This window comes from Thalassophryne amazonica, chromosome 22 (genome assembly GCF_902500255.1).
Source record: "Thalassophryne amazonica chromosome 22, fThaAma1.1, whole genome shotgun sequence".
Taxonomy (NCBI): Eukaryota; Metazoa; Chordata; class Actinopteri; order Batrachoidiformes; family Batrachoididae; genus Thalassophryne; species Thalassophryne amazonica.
In genome coordinates this window covers 1,714,822-1,736,527 of record NC_047124.1, presented here as the reverse complement: position 1 = coordinate 1,736,527, position 21,706 = coordinate 1,714,822, and the positions used below count along the sequence as shown (strand labels likewise).

The 21,706-nt window shown below is 43.4% G+C and overlaps 1 protein-coding gene across 1 annotated transcript; it reads left to right on the top strand.

Annotated features, from left to right (window-relative positions):
- The first annotated feature begins 1,004 nt into the window (after nucleotides 1–1,004).
- itih5 (inter-alpha-trypsin inhibitor heavy chain 5) lies at nucleotides 1,005–21,704 on the top strand. The gene is made up of 14 exons (XM_034163151.1): nucleotides 1,005–1,143; nucleotides 1,219–1,263; nucleotides 1,891–2,054; nucleotides 2,167–2,265; nucleotides 3,278–3,558; nucleotides 3,626–3,798; nucleotides 4,338–4,454; nucleotides 11,750–11,921; nucleotides 12,007–12,322; nucleotides 14,042–14,718; nucleotides 15,821–15,874; nucleotides 18,025–18,141; nucleotides 18,232–18,609; nucleotides 18,691–21,704. Exons 1-14 carry the CDS (start codon nucleotides 1,045–1,047, stop codon nucleotides 18,948–18,950), a joined length of 2,952 nt encoding a protein of 983 aa, XP_034019042.1. The 5' UTR covers nucleotides 1,005–1,044; the 3' UTR covers nucleotides 18,951–21,704.
- Nucleotides 21,705–21,706: the final 2 nt, after the last annotated feature.

Here is a 21,706-nt window from a genome sequence, read left to right as displayed (position 1 = left end):
ATTGTTTACATGAACAACAAATTCAGCTAATAAACCAATTAGCTAAAACTAAGCTATTTTATGACCCTTTGAGGGAAGCTTTCTTCAGATTAACAGAATCTAAATAAATTAATAATTAATTTACAGAATCCATTTGCTTATAATTAGTTGTCATAGTCGCCATTTTTGGTTGGAAACGTCATGATTCCCCAAAAACAAGCAGATAAAAATGTTTCTGTGCCTTGTTGGTTAAGAATGATGCAAATTATTGGTTAAGAGCATTTTAAAAAGGAATAGTTTGTACCATCTGTCATGCTTAGTCACAGGGTAACATATGTCACACGTCATAGAATCCAATGGGCGTCAACCTTGTTTGACCTTTACTTTGGAGACCAAGCATTCAGCTATTCCATTTATTAATCCTTTTATTTCAACCAATAATTTGCATCACTTTTTACCAAAATTGGAGCAACTTTACCTTTTGACCCCTGTACAAACTGAAATTCATCTTTGTCACCATTCTTGCTGTTTTTACCACATAACTCCTGAACATTTAGTCATAGATAGTCCAAACTATACCTTTTTGGAATCGTTATGATCAGACAAACAATGATGGAAGGATTTTTAAATTTTGACCCCTGTGTAATTCTTCATTGACCCCTGTAGCTCATTAGAGGTCAGCTCCAGGATAGCTCCATATCTGGAAATAAACTTTAGTTCATTTAGAATGTGTGTGCCAATTTCCATGCTTTTATCACAAAAACAGTTGTTTTGCTATGCCGCACCACTGTTAGTCAAATGCACTATGTTGGTCAAGACTCAAGACTTTGTCATGATGACATGACTCCACTCTCATCAGTGATTGGTGAAACAGGTGTTCTTGGTTTGTTTCCACAGTCCCAGCCTCCCCTACACCTCCTTTCTGTAAACGGTGAACATTTCAGTTTGTAGGAGTGAGGGATAATTCCGACGGCCGTGAAGGCAGCAGCAGCAGCATCGTGGGAGTGGGTGTGTCCAGTCACTTGAGCTCCGTGGACTCGCTGAAGTTTGCAGACAAGACTGAAGATGCTGCTGCTCGCTGCGCTGATCTGCTTCAGTTTGGGAGTCCTGGGACAAGTGGACCAGAACCGGTTTGGAGAGGAGAGTTTTCCAGACCTGGACATGGTGAGGCGTTTAAAGACCCTCTGCTTTTATTTCCTAAGTGTGATATTTTGTCACTGAACGTTTTGTCATCTTCAGGCTACGCGCAGAATCATCAGGCAGCTCAAGACCATCCCGACCAAGGTACCCCCATCACTTTAATCCAGTCTGAAACCGATTCAACGGTTTTAAAACATCCACTCAAAGATCATTTTACATGTTGATGGTGACCTTTGACCCACTGATCTTAACCTGTGCATGAGCCAAAGGAATGAAAATGCACAAGACTATAAAAATTAAAAACCTTCATCTGTATTATAAATGATAAATATATGATCGTGTTTCAAAGTGGTTTAATGTCACTTAAAGTCTGGACAGTGATTTTAAATGGGATTATCTTCACTTCGTGAGGACAGTTTCAATGATTTTTAAACAGGTTTGAAACAATTTAACGGTTTATTATGGGTGTTCAGTCAAAGTACAGCATTTAAATCATGTTTGAAGAGGTTTAAAACACTTTATACTGCCTGAGTGAAGCCGTTTGAAACCAGTGAAACTCTGTGATCATCTGTAATTTAAACCCACCTTGAGACTTTTAATATGAGATCCAGTGTAAAACTGAAGTTTAAAAACACTTCCTGTTTCGAGCAGTTTGAACCAGTGAAACTCTGATTGTCTTGAATTGAATCCGATTTGAGGCGTTTGTGTCCCGGCCGTCTGTCTGCTGGTGACGTTAGTGGTTCTGACATGTGAGCTGTTTCTTCTGAGCAGGAGACCAAACCGCACATCCAGGAACTGTCCATCAGAACCACCATCATCTCCCGTTACGCCTTCACCGCCGTCTACTGCGCCATGCTGAACCGCCACTCTGCCGCCGCTCAGGGGGTCTTCCAGTTTCCCGTCCCCGTGGACGCCTACGTCTCCAACTTCACCATGTAAGAGACAATGTTAAACCGACTCACATCTACAAAACAGGAGCTGATGAACAAATGAATGTTTTAAAAGTCACCCAAAATATAATCATTGACCTCTGACTCTGTGAACCAGGATCGTCGGAGGACGTGTCTACCAGAGTGAGGTCAGGCCGAAGGAGAAGATCAAGAAGGAAAACGACAAGCAGAAGAACAAAGAGTCGAGTGATGAAAGGTCAAAGAAAAAGGGTTGCCTCATAATTACACAGAGCCTAAAGCACTAACCGTCTCCTGTGTCTTAACTGAAAAAAGTACAAAAAATAAGAGACAGAAGTATGACCTTGAGCTTCAGCAGCCCCCTTTTTATCCAAACATTTTTACTAAGAAACACCAACTGCTTCCTGTCTTTCTAACTGAAAAAAGTATGAGATCAGAAACAGAAGTATGACCTTGAGCTTCATTAACGCACTAATTTATTCAAACATTTTATAACTTTCTAAAATAAAGCAACAGTAACTTTATTTCATGTGTCCTTGAACTGAAAAGTACCAGAGATCAGAAAGAGAAGAATGACCTTGAGCCGTAATAGCATCCTAGTTTATCCCAAGATCCTTAAACTTTTTTTACTAACAGTTTTTGTCCTAACTGAAAAAAGTACAAGACACAGAAGTATGACCTTGAGCTTCAGCAGCACCCTAATTTATCAAAACATTTTAAAACTTTTTAAATGAAGCAACAGAAAATTTATTTCATCTGTTAGACTGAAAGAACTAAGTGATCAGAAACAGAAGTATGACCTTGAGCTTTAGCAGTACCCTAGTTTATGCCAACGTTGTTAAACCTTTTTTTTTTTACCAAGCAACATTATCTTTGTCTCTCTTGTGACCTTTAACAGCAGAACAGGTCACAAGGTTAAAGGTGCTGTAGGTCAGAAACAATGGTTTGTCCATGTTGAGCTTTAACATTGTCCTAATACCTAGAAAATAAAGGCCAAAACTAGCAGCATGACCATGAGCTTCACCTCCATCCCTGTATACTCAAAATATGTAACCATAAACAAAGTGATTTATTTTTTTAAGGATAAAAAGGGCAAAAATTGCTTATTGTAGGCGGGGCTAATCTTCCTTTTAGGGGTTTGAGTCGACATTCACATCACATGGTTTTAAAATGAGACATTTGTGCTAAATTTAAAATAAATGAATACAAATGTATTGTACTAGTTTCTGTCACCGTGTCGCCCCCTGCAGCCCTGAGTCGGAGGTGGAGGTGTTCAGGATGGCGGTCAGTATTCCTGGGCGCAACCGGGCCCTGTTCCTTCTGACCTACGAGGAGCTTCTGCAGCGCCGGCTCGGGCGCTACCAACACGTGACCAGCCTGAGGCCACTGCATCTCGTCAGCCGGCTGAGCCTGGACGTCACCATCATCGACCACGCCCTCATCACGCACCTCGAGGTGCTACCACTCCGCAACGGCAGGACCAACAGCGCCACCAACAGTCCATCTGGGTCTAACGCACCCAAGGCTGCAGGTTTATAGATTTGTTAATATGTCATCATTTTCAGTGCACAGATCAAAGCACTTTTGTCTTTGTGCAGCAGCCAAACCTGAGCCGCCCGTAGGCACTGTGATTCAACAGGAAGACAACATCTGCAAGATCACTTTCAGCCCCAACATCGTCCAGCAGGCCAGGATCGCCACCAACGGCATCCTGGGAGACTTTGTGGTCCGCTATGACGTCTACAGGGACATGGGGATAGGGGACATCCAGGTGAGCGCACCTGTGATGTCATCAACAAGTCATCTGCACATGTTTAACGTAATGATGGACAAAAACAGAAACCATTGAGGTCTTCTGTTGCACCCGCCCACCTGTTAGTCATTTCTTCTCTCGCTCAGCTGCAGCTGATCGCACACCGTCATTTACTCCAACTGCAGTCAGACTCTAAAATACCTCAGAATGTTTTTAGCACCAGAACCACCTGCTGATTTGCACCATTAACTATGTCTACCTCACCTTTTTGTGCTTTATTACAGTTTTTCCTGTGCAATAATTTTATCATTTGTATACATACTTATACTCACTTATATTCTATTTTCGAATAATCTGTTCGCACCAGTTTTTATGCACCCAGCAAACACTGCAGTTTACTTTAGTCAACTTTCTTTAATCTACACGTTTCTCATTACGACTGTACGACTTTTGCTGCTGCAACAAGTGATTTTCCCCGTTGTGGGATCAATAAAGTTGATCTTATTTTAGCTGATCTCACAGTCTGCTGCATAACTGCAACTTCTCATCTTTTTTAGGTTCTAAATGGACACTTTGTGCACTACTTTGCTCCCAAAGACCTTCCTGTGGTCCCGAAGAATGTGGTGTTCGTCATTGACACTAGCGCCTCCATGCTGGGGACCAAAATCCGACAGGTACCCAAACCCGTTTCCTTCAGGGTGTCGCTCAGAATAATCAATCAATCAATCAATCAACTTTTTTTTTATATAGCGCCAAATCACAACAAACAGTTGCCCCAAGGCGCTTTATATTGTAAGGCAAGGCCATACAATAATTACGAAAAACCCCAACGGTCAAAACGACCCCCTGTGAGCAAGCACTTGGCAACAGTGGGAAGGAAAAACTCCCTCTTAACAGGAAGAAACCTCCAGCAGAACCAGGCTCAGGGAGGGGCAGTCTTCTGCTGAGACTGGTTGGGGCTGAGGGAAAGAACCAGGAAAAAGACATGCTGTGGAGGGGGGCAGAGATCGATCACTAATGATTAAATGCGGAGTGATGCATACAGAGCAAAAAGAGAAAGAAACAGTGCATCATGGGAACCCCCCAGCAGTCTACGTCTAAAGCAGCATAACCAAGGGATAGTCTAGGGTCACCCGATCCAGCCCTAACTATAAGCCTTAGCGAAAAGGAAAGTTTTAAGCCTAATCTTAAAAGTAGAGAGGGTGTCTGTCTCCCTGATCTGAATTGGGAGCTGGTTCCACAGGAGAGGAGCCTGAAAGCTGAAGGCTCTGCCTCCCATTCTACTCTTACAAACCCTAGGAACTACAAGTAAGCCTGCAGTCTGAGAGCGAAGCGCTCTATTAGGGTGATATGGCACTACGAAGTCCCTAAGATAAGATGGGACCTGATTATTCAAAACCTTATAAGTAAGAAGAAGAATTTTAAATTCTATTCTAGAATTAACAGGAAGCCAATGAAGAGAGGCCAATATGGGTGAGATATGCTCTCTCCTTCTAGTCCCCATCAGTACTCTAGCTGCAGCATTTTGAATTAACTGAAGGCTTTTTAGGGAACTTTTAGGACAACCTGATAATAAAGAATTACAATAGTCCAGCCTAGAGGAAATAAATGCATGAATTAGTTTTTCAGCATCACTCTGAGACAAGACCTTTCTGATTTTAGAGATATTGCGTAAATGCAAAAAGGCAGTCCTACATATTTAATATGCGCTTTGAATGACATATCCTGATCAAAAATGACTCCAAGATTTCTCACAGTATTACTAGAGGTCAGGGTAATGCCATCCAGAGTAAGGATCTGGTTAGACACCATGTTTCTAAGATTTGTGGGGCCAAGTACAATAACTTCAGTTTTATCTGAGTTTAAAAGCAGGAAATTAGAGGTCATCCATGTCTTTATGTCTGTAAGACAATCCTGCAGTTTAGCTAATTGGTGTGTGTCCTCTGGCTTCATGGATAAGCTGGGTATCATCTGCGTAACAATGAAAATTTAAGCAATACCGTCTAATAATACTGCCTAAGGGAAGCATGTATAAAGTGAATAAAATTGGTCCCAGCACAGAACCTTGTGGAACTCCATAATTAACTTTAGTCTGTGAAGAAGATTCCCCATTTACATGAACAAACTGTAATCTATTAGACAAATATGATTCAAACCACCGCAGCGCAGTGCCTTTAATACCTATGACATGCTCTAATCTCTGTAATAAAATTTTATGGTCAACAGTATCAAAAGCAGCACTGAGGTCCAACAGAACAAGCACAGAGATAAGTCCACTGTCCGAAGCCATAAGAAGATCATTTGTAACCTTCACTAATGCTGTTTCTGTACTATGATGAATTCTAAAACCTGACTGAACCTCTTCAAATAGACCATTCCTCTGCAGGTGATCAGTTAGCTGTTTTACAACTACCCTCTCAAGAATCTTTGAGAGAAAAGGAAGGTTGGAGATTGGCCTATAATTAGCTAAAATAGCTAGGTCAAGTGATGGCTTTTTAAGTAATGGTTTAATTACTGCCACCTTAAAAGCCTGTGGTACATAGCCAACTAACAAAGATAAGTTGATCATATTTAAGATTGAAGCATTAAATAATGGTAGGACTTCCTTAAGCAGCCTGGCAGGAATGGGGTCTAATAAACATGTTGATGGTTTGGATGAAGTAACTAATGAAAATAACTCAGACAGAACAATCGGAGAGAAAGAGTCTAACCAAATACCGGCATCACTGAAAGCAGCCAAAGATAACGATACATCTTTGGGATGGTTATGAGTAATTTTTTCTCTAATAGTCAAAATTTTGTTAGCAAAGAAAGTCATGAAGTCATTACTAGTTAAAGTTAATGGAATACTCAGCTCAATAGAGCTCTGACTCTTTGTCAGCCTGGCTACAGTGCTGAAAAGAAACCTGAGGTTGTTCTTATTTTCTTCAATTAGTGATGAGTAGAAAGATGTCCTAGCTTTACGGAGGGCTTTTTTATAGAGCAACAGACTCTTTTTCCAGGCTAAGTGAAGATCTTCTAAATTAGTGAGACGCCATTTCCTCTCCAACTTACGGGTTATCTGCTTTAAGCTACGAGTTTGTGAGTTATACCACGGAGTCAGACACTTCTGATTTAAAGCTCTCTTTTTCAGAGGAGCTACAGCATCCAAAGTTGTCTTCAATGAGGATGTAAAACTATTGACGAGATACTCTAACTCTCTTACAGAGTTTAGGTAGCTACTCTGCTCTGTGTTGGTATATGACAATAGAGAACATAAAGAAGGAATCATATCCTTAAACCTAGTTACAGCGCTTTCTGAAAGACTTCTAGTGTAATGAAACTTATTCCCCACTGCTGGGTAGTCCATCAGAGTAAATGTAAATGTTATTAAAAAATGATCAGACAGAAGGGAGTTTTCAGGGAATACTGTTAAGTCTTCTATTTCCATACCATAAGTCAGAACAAGATCTAAGATATGATTAAAGTGGTGGGTGGACTCATTTACATTTTGAGCAAAGCCAATAGAGTCTAATAATAGATTAAATGCAGTGTTGAGGCTGTCATTCTCAGCATCTGTGTGGATGTTAAAATCGCCCACTATAATTATCTTATCTGAGCTAAGCACTAAGTCAGACAAAAGGTCTGAAAATTCACAGAGAAACTCACAGTAACGACCAGGTGGACGATAGATAATAACAAATAAAACTGGTTTACTTACTGGTTTACTAATAATCAGAGTCTGAGTACTTTGGGGAATTGGGGGGGTAATAATAATTTGTTATTTTTGGGGATATTGAATTTAAATCTTTTGTTTCTTTGTACAAGGTTTATTTTTTTATTGTTTTGCTGTTTAATTTCAAAGTGAAAAATTTCACATAACTTTAGAAATTTCCCTTTTTTTTTTATTAAATGTCATAATTTTCACATTTGATAGCCGTTTTGCTAAAGTGATGTAGTTTATCTGCAAAGTCTTTTTTGTCATTTGTTTTTGTGTTTCGTACTTAAATCACGTAGCGTCATGACGACTGTGCAGTTTTTAACATTCGCAGTTTTATAAAAGTCAGCTTTCCATTAAATACTTCTTGTGTTCCAGACGTGGAACATTTAGACACTGAAACACTTTCTATAACACATTTGGCGACTGATAAGCCATATTTAAAAAATGCTAGCATAATTAGCATATGTGGTAACGTGTTAGCAGTTAGCAAGAGCTTCTGCTGTTAGCATAAGTGACTGAACCCAGGGCCGTATATAGGAATGTGAAAGGGGGGTTCAAATCCTTGAGTTGGGGGTCCAGTGGGCCGCAGGGCCCCCGGTGGGGTCGAGGGGAAGCAGAAGCTTTTTGAGGATTTCGAGGGGTAAAAAGTTACATAAATTTCATTTGAAACCCAAAATGTATCATTTTAGGAAATACATTTTTATATACAAATAGTCCTTGCTTGGGACTGGATCAGTTGCCATAAGAACCACCCAGGAAGAACCAAGATAACATTAATGCAAACTTTATACCTGCCTGTCAGTTGCGAATGATGCAGCCGACAGGTGTGAAAAAACTCACGCATGCGCACGAAGGTTCAAGCTTGGCTGATGCAAGCGCACGTGATTCAAATCCATATAGTTTTTGCAAAAAATAAAAAGGTTGGATAGTTTTCTAACAGACCTCGTATTTAGCGGTATTAATATTCACGTTTACATTATGAATATGTACGTATATGTACGTTATGTATTAAAATAGCGGTATTTAATTTGGCGACCTTGTTTAACTCGCGAAATTCGCATAATAAATCCCACGCGAATATTTGCACCTTTACAGTATTTGCAACAGGAAGCAGAAGCTCCTTTATTTCTCAGCTTATACATACAAACATGTTTTTACAAAGCAGACAAGTGTAATTGTGTGTCTACATGGGTATTTACAAGCCTATTAATGTGTTTGATATCAGAGGAGGACAGGGACCAGGGAGCAAAAATTCTCAACCCCCATGGGAAAAGTTTATCTAGCAGTTTCCCCTTTCATCACTTAAGGGATTACTCTGGCAGAGGAAATTGAAACTTGAGGGTGTGTGATAATAGCTGTGTAACAGTTAGTGCTTGTTGCTTATTATCAATGAAAAGAAAATACACAACGTTGATATCCAGATCAGAAAAAAATCAGCAGAATTCCTGGGGGGGGGGTGTTTCAGTTGAACCCCCTGAACCCCCTCTATATACTTTCCTTTTCGCTAAAGCTTATAGTTAAAGCTTATAGTTAGGGCTGGATCAGGTGACCCTGAACCATCCTTTAGTTATGCTGCTATAGACTTAGACTGCTGGGGGGTTCCCATGATGCACTGTTTCTTTCTCTTTTTGCTCTGTATGCACCACTCTGCATTTAATCATTAGTGATTGATCTCTGCTCTCTTCCACAGCATGTCTTTTTCCTGGTTCTCTCCCTCAGCCCCAACCAGTCCCAGCAGAAGACTGCCCCTCCCTGAGCCTGGTTCTGCTGGAGGTTTCTTCCTGTTAAAAGGGAGTTTTTCCTTCCCACTGTCGCCAAGTGCTTGCTCACAGGGGGTCGTTTTGACCGTTGGGGTTTTACATAATTATTGTATGGCCTTGCCTTACAATATAAAGCGCCTTGGGGCAACTGTTTGTTGTGATTTGGCGCTATATAAAAAAAATTGATTGATTGATTGATATACAGGCATGGAGCTAAACGAGGTTGATGCTAACAGCTGCCGTTTTCCTGTCAGCCGTCAAACGCACCACGTCAACAAAATAATATTAAAGGGACTAAAATATTCAGCCGCAGCTCGTTCGCGCTACGAAAAAAGACTGCTTTAAAGTCGTAGTTTAGAAATGGCAAGAAGGAACTTAGACTGGAACTGCAATTAGTTCCTGGTGTAGTTTGGTTCACTGGGCAAGAGAAAGTACTGAAAACCAGTCTCCCTTTGCAAAGTGTGTTTGAGTAAATCTGAGAAACCAAAAACCACAAGGGAGCTGAAAGCTCAGATTTGAGGGTTAGCGGTCATAAGATGGTGCTAGAAACACCTCAGATTATCTTTCCTTCAGATCTCATCTGAACCGATGAAGTCAATGTGCGTTCAGTGGTTACAATAAAAACACCTCTCAACCCTTTCTGGATCCAGTTCCGGACCGCCGCCTTCAGGTTTCATAGAAAGCAGTTTCGGGAGCATTTATCTGGTTTTGTAGGAAATGCGACACCGGCCTCTTCACGCTCTCAGAGCTTTTCCTCCATCTGGACCACGGCGGTAATCCCCTCCAGGCCTCGGCACTGAACTCTGCAGCTGCCGTCAGGCCAGAAGCAGAAACTGAAAAACAGATTTGGAAAACATAGAGCACAAGGCTGTGCTGTGAGGGAGGAAGGTCAGAGCAGATGGGTAATGGAACGTTAGAGACAACAGCACCCTCGACCCCTCGGACCGCCCCCTCCCAGCCAGCCTCCAGCCCCCAGCAGTCTTCAGCAACAGAGCAACAAGTGTGTTTGATGCAGCTCCACAATAGAGGATTTGACTGCAGGTCAGTCAGTGGTTCTGACCCCCACGGGACTCGGATCAACCCCCCAGCACCAAGTCGTAGTTCAGCCCACAGGAGATGCTACGATAGCAGAAAGCTTCAGGACGCAAAAGCAGAAAGAATTCAGAGCCCAAGCAGAAGTCTTTTGTTGGATTTTGCTGCTGCGGCTGAAGAAGTCATCGTCTCCACAGATGAATATTTTTGGGTTTAAATCCCTTCATGCCTTAATCACAGTTTTAAAACCAAAAGTCCTCACTGGACTTATTGGATAATTCGACCCAATCCAAAATGTCCTCAACCAGTCAGAACTCCACCAAAGCTAACGTCTACTTACAGTTTCATCCAAACACGTCTGTTTTTCCTGTTCACACTCACCATTAAATAGGTTTTCCATCAGTGAGCCTCGTCAGCTGGACCAACCTGACTTTGGTCCCAAGTTGGGTCTCTATGTCCAGGAGTCTCACGACCTACAACAGAAGGCGCTGACAGGAAGTTAAATCCAGCTGGAGATCTGGAAGGATGTTCTGGTGCCACATTCACCACACTCCAGAACCACTGTGGGTCCTGGATGGCAACCAGCCAGGCAGACAACCAATCCATCCACGCTTCATAAAAGTAGCTAACCAGCTGTTGCCAGGGTCCTCAACAATGAGGCACTCACGTGCTGGATGATGCCCAGAGATCTGATGCTCCCTCAGTGTCAGTATTGCACCCCATCTTGGTCTCCCTCAGGAACCAGTTGTTTGCCACAAAGTCATTCTAGTGGTACTCAAAGATCCTCCATAGAGACCTAGTAGAAGACATCTAAAACATCTACAAGACAAAGTCATCACCAGTTAGTGCCCAAGTCTCACAACCACAGAGTAAGACTGGAGGCACCAGGACCCTAAAGACTTGGTCCTTCAGTCTTCTGCAAACATATCATCATCACCAAACACCTGTGTCCAGGAACTCAGGGATCCAGAAGCTCTTCCCAGGTGTCTGATTTCTAAAGAAACCTGACCTGAAATCAGTGAATCTCTATAAGAGTTTGACACTTTAACCACAAACGGACACAACTGACAACTGAACCAGAACCCAGGAAGTCACTGAAAGCTGCATCTTGTAAGTTTTAGCCACATCAGATCTTTGTGACATCATACAGCTACAAAGAGAATTCTACTGGAACAAAGAAAAACCTGTCGAGTCAGACTGAGGTCAACTCTTTACTTGAAAACCAGTTAGACACAAAATCCAGTCATTCATTGTAAGCTGGAAACCATGTTTCGAGTTTCAGTATCTCGAAATGGCAGTAATCACATGACAACCACATTTAATTTAAAGAGAGTCTGAAGTGACCCAAACCTGACCTGTAATCCAACCTGAGTCCTTGTTGAAAGCCGATAGTTAACCTGTAAGGTAAACCTGTTGACCGGTCACAGGCTCTGAAGGAATCAGCCCTCTGAGGTGTTCTGGGGTCTTTCTCTCTCAGACTAAAGAGGCTCTGTTCACCATTCTGAAAGACCTGCGTGCTGGTGATCGCTTCAACTTCGTCAGCTTCTCCAACAGGATCAAAGTTTGGCAACCAAATCGTCTGGTACCGGTTACACCACTCAATGTTCGAGACGCCAAGAAGTTCATTTTCATGCTGGTGCCCACTGGAGGTGAGACACTTTTTTCTTTTCTTTTTTGCAGAAATATAAATGAATGTTCTTCAAATATTCATACAAGCAACAATTTCCAATGCAGGAACGAATATCGACGGGGCCATCCAGACCGGCTCCTCGCTGCTCCGTGAATACTTGTCTGGTCCAGATACCAGCCAGAACCAGAACAGCGTGTCCCTCATCATCTTTCTAACGGACGGACGGCCAACAGTGGGAGAGGTCCACTCCACTGCCATCCTGGGCAACACTCGCTTAGCTGTGCAAGAGAAGTTCTGCATCTTCACCATTGGGATTGGGAATGATGTGGATTACAGGCTGCTGGACCGCATGGCTCTGGAAAACTGTGGGATGATGAGACGCATCAATGAGGAAGAAGATGCCAGCGCCATGCTCAAAGGGTAAGAGCGGGTTTCCGGTTGGCCATTGTCTCTGGATCAAGACCACATTGAGAGTTTTTGCTTGTTCACAGACCAGTCCTAGGATCAATCCTAGGACTGGTCCTGTTCCTAGAACTGGTCCTATTCACCAAGCTTCTGTCAGGTTCATTATTGAAAACTTTTTTCATACAATTTGCTAAAACTACCCATTGTTGGAAACATGAAACACTTTAAGGAGTCAGACGTTCCCAGATATCAGTGAAGAACCAATTTGTCTATTGCACTCCAAAAGGAAATGACCGAAAACCGTCCTTGCAATCATAAAGCAGGATGGCATCACATTGACGTCAAGGAGAATAAAAAATGTTTATTTTCACTTTGATGACTGAAAGTAAAATCTAGAAGTGAGGAGATACTAAACAGGTCAGAGTTCAGATCTCGAGTCCTTTGTCCCCAGTACGAAAGGAGTCCAATTAGCTGCAATTAATCCCTTGGCGTTCCCTCTCCGGCACGTCACTCCATCTCTCATCTCGCTACGAGCAAAAGCAGACTGCAAATGTGACCGCGATGACAACTTCACGTTAATCATCAGCCGCCCTCTCCCCCCTCCAGACCTTTACCCACAATCCCCCGCTTTCTCTTCCGCACACGGACACATGAAGTGTTTGTTCAGTTCAGCAGGAATGCCTCAGTGTTGTGAAACCACGTTTGATTATGTGGGCGTAGTGAGCAGATCGACGGCGCACATAATAACCGCGGCCTTGCTTGAACAAACACGTAGGTTTTAGAGGTGAAGAGGTTCAGATGGCGAGAGGACGGTCGGTAGCCGAGCAGGTTCACGGTCCAAAGGCGGCTCGTTTAAACCAACACAGATGTTTTCTGGTCATTCACACACGCAGCAAAAGAACGCAGTCGCTCCAAGCTAATCATCTTTAAACGTACTCCAGCACCAATTAGACAGAAAGCAACAGGTAACCAATAACAAGCAGATCACAACTGTGACAAAAGTGCAGAAAGTGTTGTTTAGCATCCTCACTATCAACAGGTTTTTACTCCTACAAACAATTAGCACAGAGCTAGAAATGACGCACCAGAGCAAAAATGTTATCCGTGTATTTTGTCACGGTATGACTGTAACCGGACTCCTGTATCCTGTGTCACTGCACTGTCAATACAATAACATTCCATTTTTTGTGATCGTGACCCGACAGGCTGCATGTGCAAAAAAACTGGAAACTGCTGAAGCTAATCACTGGATAAAAACAGTTAACATCCCATCTGCTAATTTAAACAGTTTAGTCAAATGCAGTCTGTGTGTTGGAGCTTCAGATCACCAAACCTGATGAACTCACATCACAAAACATCGATTATTTACTTGCAAATGAGCTCAACTAGCTTTTGAGTTAGCTGCATGCTAAGTAGATAAGCTAGCTGGCTTGGTGAGCGATTGTAGTGACTTGGCGCTTTTAGCTTGCTTGCTATCAAGCACATAATTAGAAAATGAAGAAGAACCCAAGTCCTACACAGGCCCTGAGGATCGTTGGTGCAGGTAGCTGTTTCCAGACTGTCGCGTAAACCGGATGAGGGTCTACGACCCCCCCTGGAGGAGACGCCAACCCAACGCAGGTTACTTCCTCCTGATACGACTGCTCCTTTAGAGACATCGCAAAAACACTTCTGTTGTAATGTGATGGTTACGAGTGCAGCCGTTAACCGCTACAGCTCCTTCTTGCTTTCTAGGTTCTATGATGAAATCGGAACCCCTCTGCTGTCCAACATCAGGATCAACTACACCGAGGACTCTGTGGAGTATGTCACGCAGCATCTCTTCACCAACTACTTCAATGGTTCCGAGATCGTCATCGCCGGGAAGCTGACCAACCAGAGTGCCGACTCGCTCCACGTCCTGGTTACAGCCACCAACAATGACAAGAGCGTCATCCTGGAGACCGACGTGCCGCTGCGGCACAGACAATCGGAGACACAGAAGCACGTCAAGGAGGCGGCTGCAGCGATAGCAGCCAGTGCCAAGGCACTGGGGTCAGAGGTTAGGCAGAGTTTAGGGATCACTCTAAACTCAATAGCACAAGACTTTGTGGAGCGCGTCTGGGGATTTCTGAGCATCAAGGAAGGGCTACGGTCACGCCTACGCAGCCAAACCAGGAAGGAGAGGGAAGACCACACCCAGCAGGCTACCAATCTGTCTCTGTCCTACCACTTCCTCACCCCCCTCACCAGCCTGGTAGTGGAGAAGCCAGAAGTTCTGGATGAGGGCACCATGGCTCAGGAACCCGCCCTTCAACCATCCACTGATGACACCGCCCCGTCAGCCAATGAGGTACCAGAAGACCTGGTAGAAGGAACGCCTCAGGAACTTGCCGAGAAGAAGCCAAGTTCAGCCCCAAGCAACACAAAGGGTGAGGTGACGTTCTGCCAGGTCTGGTTATTTTCCTTAAGCCCGACTAGATCTCTGGTAAAGAGGCTGCAACAAATACACAAGAACTAAACCCGAGCGTCCGTCACTCTGTTCATAGACTCCTGTAAGAAGTTAGTACTAATAATGACAAAGGCTTGATTTTTCAGTATACTAGTGACAGGAACTTCCAAACTAGTTAAACAAAAAAAAAAACATGACTTCAACTCTGGAAAATACGGTAGCAGTCATACTGAATAAAAGTGTTGAACTCCATGAAAATACAAACATTTCAGAATTAACTTTCAAGACTCCAGTCGTGTCCGAGTTCCTTTTCTGCAGCAGGTTGAACTCTAATGTTCTAAAGTGCTTCTACTCAGAAAAATGTAGACAAGTTCATATTTGCACAGCGAGCGAACGGCTTAGGATTCATTTGATGTATCAACGTGTCTGAGGCACATTATTGAGATATCAGAGACGTTTAAGGACCATTTCAACGCACACTGTAGTTTGTTGTGTGTTGTGTTTGAGTTCTGGAGATGGGATTGTGAGGGGACAATACAGTTCCTGGGATCCACAGTACTGCAAACAGTTGACTTTAACCTTTTGACAGACAGCTGGGAACACGTGAGATTTAAACACTGAGTTTGAGAAGAACAGTAAAGGACACAAAAACGCAGTGAGAAGCATTCTTCAGGAGAAACCCATCAACAGACGTCTGACAGAACAAAGGTGATATTTTACCTCTCGTTGCTGCAGTTTCTCATATGGAATTTAAGAATTTAAGAGGAAGTGTTGAACAATGGTAGCCAAGTGACTTAGGGGAGGTGATGGTCTAGTGGTTAAGCGTTGGGCTTGAGACCAGAGGATCCTCGGTTCAAATCCCAGCCTGAACAGAAAATCACCAAGGACCCTTGGGCAAAGTCCTTAATCCCCTAGTTGCTCCCAGTGTGTAGTGAGCACCTTGTATGGCAGCACCCTGACATCGGGGTGAATGTGAGGCATTGTTGTAAAGCGCTATGAGCGTCTGATGCAGATGGAAAAGCGCTATATAAATGCAGTCCATTTTACTCATGGAGGAAAAATAAATATTAATTTCCTTGCAGGTAAAGTTGAGAGGAGACCAGTCAAGAAATCCATCACCATCTCCAAAACATCAGGTGACCTCATCGACACTCACATCGATATTATAATAGCAGAGTGGCTCCTCTCTCTCTCTCTGTGTGTGTGTGTGTGTGTGTGTGTGTGTGTGTGTGTGAGTGTGTGTGTGTGTGTGTCTTTAATCATGCAGAAACTGGAGAGAGCTGACATTTGCCGTTTGCTGTGCTTATGTATTTTGGGTCAAGGATGAACACTGTGAAAACAGAAAGTTGATAGGACTAATACTTTTGGAGAAATTAGCCATTTTAACTAAGTAGTAAACAATAGACATTGTGATACAATGCACCATGGGAGTTTGGGGTTTTAAATGTTATTGTGGTTCATGTTAAACACTCTTGTTAGTGTTATGATTTGTTGTGTTTTGTAGTTCAGTTGATTTAGTCAGTTTAGTTAAGTGTCATGTTGCCAGTACCATGAGTGAAACGTGTATTGTGTTTGATGTCTTCCTCCACAGTCTCCATTTGTGTCTAAAAACAGAAGCACCTGCTTGCGGCAGAATGCAGAAAAAAACAAGAACCTCTGTGTGTGTGTGTGTGTGTGTGCGTGTGTGTGTATAACTTCAATCTCGGACAAACAACACAGCTGACATTTGCTGTTTGGAATGTTTATGTATTTTGGGTCAAGGGTGAACAGCACCAAAACGGAATGTTAACAGTACAAATATTTTTGGAGAAACAAAAGATATTAACTAACATTGCCAATTACTTTCTGGACTTGCACGCATTCCAGCAGGGGGCAGTAAATCATCTATATATTAAAAGCGCGAGTATGTGCGTGATTTTATTTAGTAAGTTCAATGAAAGTACATAATATAATTGTAAATACATTAAAATTACATGGATGGCACAAGAAAGTGAAAACATTTATTTCCATTGTGGTCCATTTAAAAATCAAATGATGAAATAATAAAATATAATAACTGTGTATATGATAAGAACCTAAACAATTTATAAATACATTAAGAAAGTAAATTAACATTAAAAAATTATGTAATTAACAGGAAATAAAAGGGTTGAGTTCTTCCTCTAAAACCTGTTGAGGTCTAAGGTTCTAAAAACATTCCAACTCCCTTGAAAAATGTCAGCTACCTATTTTATAAAACACGACCCAATCTAGAGCTTGTGGATCCCCACGGACAACACGCTAGTATGAGTTATTCTCTAAACATTTATAAGTCATGTCCCTCTGTCACGAGCACAGTGAGTGATGAGGTGAGCAGGAAACGTCCGAGTCCTTCGCTGTGGACAGTCTGTAATTTGGACGTTAATCAGACAGGTGGCAGCGATGACACAGATGGTGAGGAGAAGAAGGTGGAACGCAAAGGGTCTAACTGAAATACCAACACGAGAACTACGTGACACTTAAGTATTCATGCCCACGCTGATGAAAGAGTGTGCACGCACCAACATGCTTCGGAGGCTAAAGACAGGCACAGATATTTGCTAATGGCCCCGTCATTACCGCTACTCTGTTATCTTCTCTGAACATCTCAGCTGCTTCTCACAGGAAAGTCCAACTCGAGACAAACAGAGAAGATCTGCAAGCAGGTTATAAATCTGTGTGTGCAAAGTCGGCAGAACTCAGGATGTCAACATTTACACACATTCAAATTTGATAGTTTCCACATCAAGGGATTTTGTCAGTTACGAGCACTTCAGAACGTGGCCCTCACCACGTGTGTCAGCACGGACCCACTTAAATCACCAAGTAAAACTCGCTGCTGCAGTGTCACCTTTTCTAAAGTTGTACCTGTGAGATAGAATCATGAGCCCCCCCCATAAAAGTACATGTACAAAGAGTGATTGAAAAGTTTTGAGCCCGACCAAGAAAAAAACCCCACAACTCACTTCACAACAGGTCTCGTTTTTCAACATAATCCTGTGGGGGTCCACCCACTTTATCGGGTATCGCTGCAGGGACTTAATGCCGTCCTGGAGAACCACACCCTATTTTTTCTGGGTCAGGCAATGCCAGGGTAAAGCCACACCCCAAATTTGAAGGCAATGAGGCACAAAGTAAAAAAAAAAAAGCAGGTGGATTTAAACCATTTGATTCTTGTAGGATCAATGTCAAGGAAAAGCTGTTTGTTAGATTTCAACAGATGCACAATGAATGTTCTCTAAAAGGTCTTCAACTGCCCCTCTCACAGTGGACGGAGATCCTCATTTTGTCGTTGAGGTCCCCCTCAGTAAACTGACCGTGTGTTTCAACATCAACGGCGAGCCCGGGCACATCCTCCGCCTGGTATCTGACCACGAGTACTCAGGTGAGTCTGGAAGCGCCACTCAACACCTTAAAGCATCATTGCGCTAAATCAAGGTTAATTAAAGTCTCCGTTTCTGTGGTGCTTCTCCAGGGGTGACTGTAAATGGGAAGCTAATCGGAGCTCCGCCCCCAGTGGGCAGTCACAAGCAACAGCGGACCTACTTCAGCACCATCACAATCGTGGTCGATCGTCCCAAACGAGCTTACATCGAGGTGGCCCCAAAGAGAGTCGTCCTGGACGGGCAGGATCGCATGGTTCTACCTTGTCACTCCACGGTTGCCGTGGAAAGCGGCGCGCTGTCGGTGGCCATTGTGGGGAAATCCAACGTGACCGTGAGCATCAACGGGAACATTACCTTTGTCATTCTGCTGCACCAGTACAAGAATCCAGCTCCCTATCAGAGAGACCATTTAGGATTCTACATCGCCAACAGCAAGGGGCTGTCGCCCAACTGCCACGGGCTGCTGGGTAGGTTTTAATGGGGGGGTTTGTCATTTGTTACGTCAAACCTGAGACTAAAGTAAAAATTCTATTTTCTTCTGCTTTCAGGTCAGTTCCTCTATGAGGTGGTCGGACGGGCAGAACATACAGAACCAGGAGATGTCAAACTGTCGGCGTTTCTGAAGGTTAAAGACCGTTCGGTGCCCGTGACGCTGAAAAACAGGCGGATTTATGGCGGAACAAAGAATGTGGACTGCTGGTTCGCCAGGAACAATGCAGCCAAACTGATAGACGGACAGTACGAGGACTATCTGATGCCACATATGTTTGACACAGGGGCATGGCCACACAGTACAAACCAGGCGTGAAACATGACCTCCATGTTTAAAAAAATAAAACAAAGGTCATGTCAACACATCTAAAACATTTCAGTTACTTCAACAAAGTTTAAATATATTTTTGTACCATTTGTTGGCCTTTTTCCTCTGTTGTACCTTTAAAAACTTTACACAATGCAGGTGGTCAGTATGGACAAGTCGTCCTCCAGGACCCACTGGACCAGGGGCCTCATGTACAAAGCGTGCTTACACACAAAAACCTGGAGTCCGTCCGTCTCCATGTGCAAATGTATCAAAACTAATGTGAGCGTGGAAATGTGCGGTGCCTCACGCAAAAATCCTGGCTGTCGAACGCACATTTCTACAGCTATTGCTCCAACGCCAACTCGTAGAGGTGATGCTGGGAACAGCTAATAGTGTGACAACATGAAGTCATCAGAGTGACATGCACATCAGAGACACACTGATGAACAATTAACACACCCACGTGTTTGCAGTTATGTGGGTGGATATAAAAACATGCGCAGCGTGATGTGGAAAATGGCGCTAACAGTGACCGCGTTAGCATCAGAGAACCTTCTAAATGGTGCAATCCAACGTGAGCGTGTATTCAGGGAACGCGACGCTTTACTTACAAATGACAAAAATTGGCTCACAAGCTGATTAACTTTACCAAGGCCACTGTTACTGGAGTTGTGCGCAGAACTGCTGCTGGCCCAGAGCACAATACAGCAAGGAGCCAGGGGTTGTCTGTGCCCACACAGGTGCTGCCCATGCTGGGTTTCCTGGCAACAAGGGCATTCCAGTGGGAGCTGGCCAATCAGTCAGGAGTGTGCCAGTCAACATTGAGCTGAGTCATGCCAGCTATGTGGAACACAATCATCCGACTGTCATCCAGGTACATCACATTCCAACATTAAAGCACAATTTGCAGTGAGAGACGGTTTCCCTCATGTGATCAGAGCTATTGATTGCAAACATATTGATATAAAAGCACCATCACATGATGAATTTTTTTAATAGGAAACATTTTCATTCCATCAATGTTCAAATCATATGTGATGCACAAATGCGCATCAGGCTGGAGGCTGCACAGTGTGCAATAGTGGGGGGGGGGGGGGCGCGCTTGGTGGTTAAGTAATTTATTCGCGTAATTGTTCCGAATAAAAACCAGCACAAAACACATTTGGGCATGTGCCTGTTAAAATGTTTTTTATTATTAATTATTAATGTGTTCTTTTTCATGATGGTGGAACTTGAGATGAGCTTCTTAACGAGGCCCCGACTGTGTTCAGTATTTGTCAATAAAAGTGTGTGTAATGTTAATGTCACACACTCTCAGCCACAGTGCACCGAATATCTTTACTTCAGTGTGTGTGCAGCTTAGTTCAGCATTTACACACACAAACGTACTTATTTAGTTTCTGTTTTACATGACAGCGAGCTGAGAAAACAACGATTTAACCACAGCTTTGTTTTTGCACGTTGTCTCTGAAAGTTTAATTTTTACACAAAACAACACAGAGACGATGGCGGGTGTCAAACACACAACACTCCACACTTACGGTGAATACATTTGCATATTCAGATAGAGGAGTTTGGTGCATATGCGCTAAATTCCATGTTCAGTGGGAAGTACAAACCGAACATGCGTGGATTCATGCCTACGCACACTTTGATACATCTGAATATATTTGTGCTTACGCCAGATTCAGGGTTTTGGCGAACGCCAACTTTTAGTAGAAAGTCAACGCAAGTCTTTGTACATGAGGCCGCTGGACTCCGTGTGAGACTGTGACATCAACACAGAACACAACATAACCCAGTGAGCAAGGTCGATCATTACATCACCGTGAGAGTGGATCTGGTCTCCTTCACGTGTCACGGCGGGAAAATGATGAGTATGTTATTACTTTGTACTTGTAAATAAAACATTTTATTGTACCTTTTGAGGGGTTTTGCATCATTATTTTTTATTATTCTCTGCCGATCCGGGTCGTGGTGGCAGTCGACCAGTCAGCTCAGTCCACACTTCCTGATCCTGTTTATTCCTGAACTCTTGCTGGGGGATCCCAAGGCGTTCCCAAACCAGCTGGGAAATCTAATCCCGCCATCATGGCCCGGGTCTTCCCCAAGTCTACAACCATCAGGCTCCCCCCAAAAAATGTGGACTCAGTACAGCGAGTGTACAGGGTTCAGTCCTCTGTCCAACGGGCTGGGGATGGGGCAGACGTCCACATAATTATAGTTGGAGGACAACATTAGATTTTCACACACCGCCAACATGATGTCACGTGTTGAAGGTGAACTGGAGATGCACCTGGTTACCATAGAGACCGTCTGGGTTAACCAACCTCCTGCTGCCCATGTACACACACACACACACACACACACGTCAAACATAAACAGAGCTCCACAGTCTTGTTATCAGTGGCCCTGCCCACACAGGTGCGCTCCCGGCCAGGTCGTCTGTCATCACGCTGCCTCGTCCGGCCGCCGCACGAATTTAACACCAAACACCTGCTCGTATGTCAACTTTATTGGCAGCACAGATTACAGATACATTCATTAAGAAGCACTGTGACAGCCTGCAGGGGGCGCTGCACCGTCTCAGTCTGAAAGACTTCATTTATATAAAATGTATTTTACACAGGATGTTTGAATAAAACAAAACTGTCACAAACAGCTTTTAAACCAGGAGAGTGGAGAGGTGTTCCGGGCACGACCCACTGGGAGGAGGCCCTGGGGAAGACCCAGGACACGCTGGAGGGACTACATCTCTTGGC

Coding starts and splice junctions, on each gene's coding strand:
- itih5 (XM_034163151.1), top strand. CDS start 1,045: ATGCTGCTGCTCGCTGCGCTGATCTGCTTCAGTTTGGGAGTCCTGGGA. Junction 3,559..3,625: donor TAACGCACCCAAGGCTGCAG/GTTTATAGATTT, acceptor GTCTTTGTGCAG/CAGCCAAACCTGAGCCGCCC. Junction 14,719..15,820: donor AGCCCCAAGCAACACAAAGG/GTGAGGTGACGT, acceptor ATTTCCTTGCAG/GTAAAGTTGAGAGGAGACCA.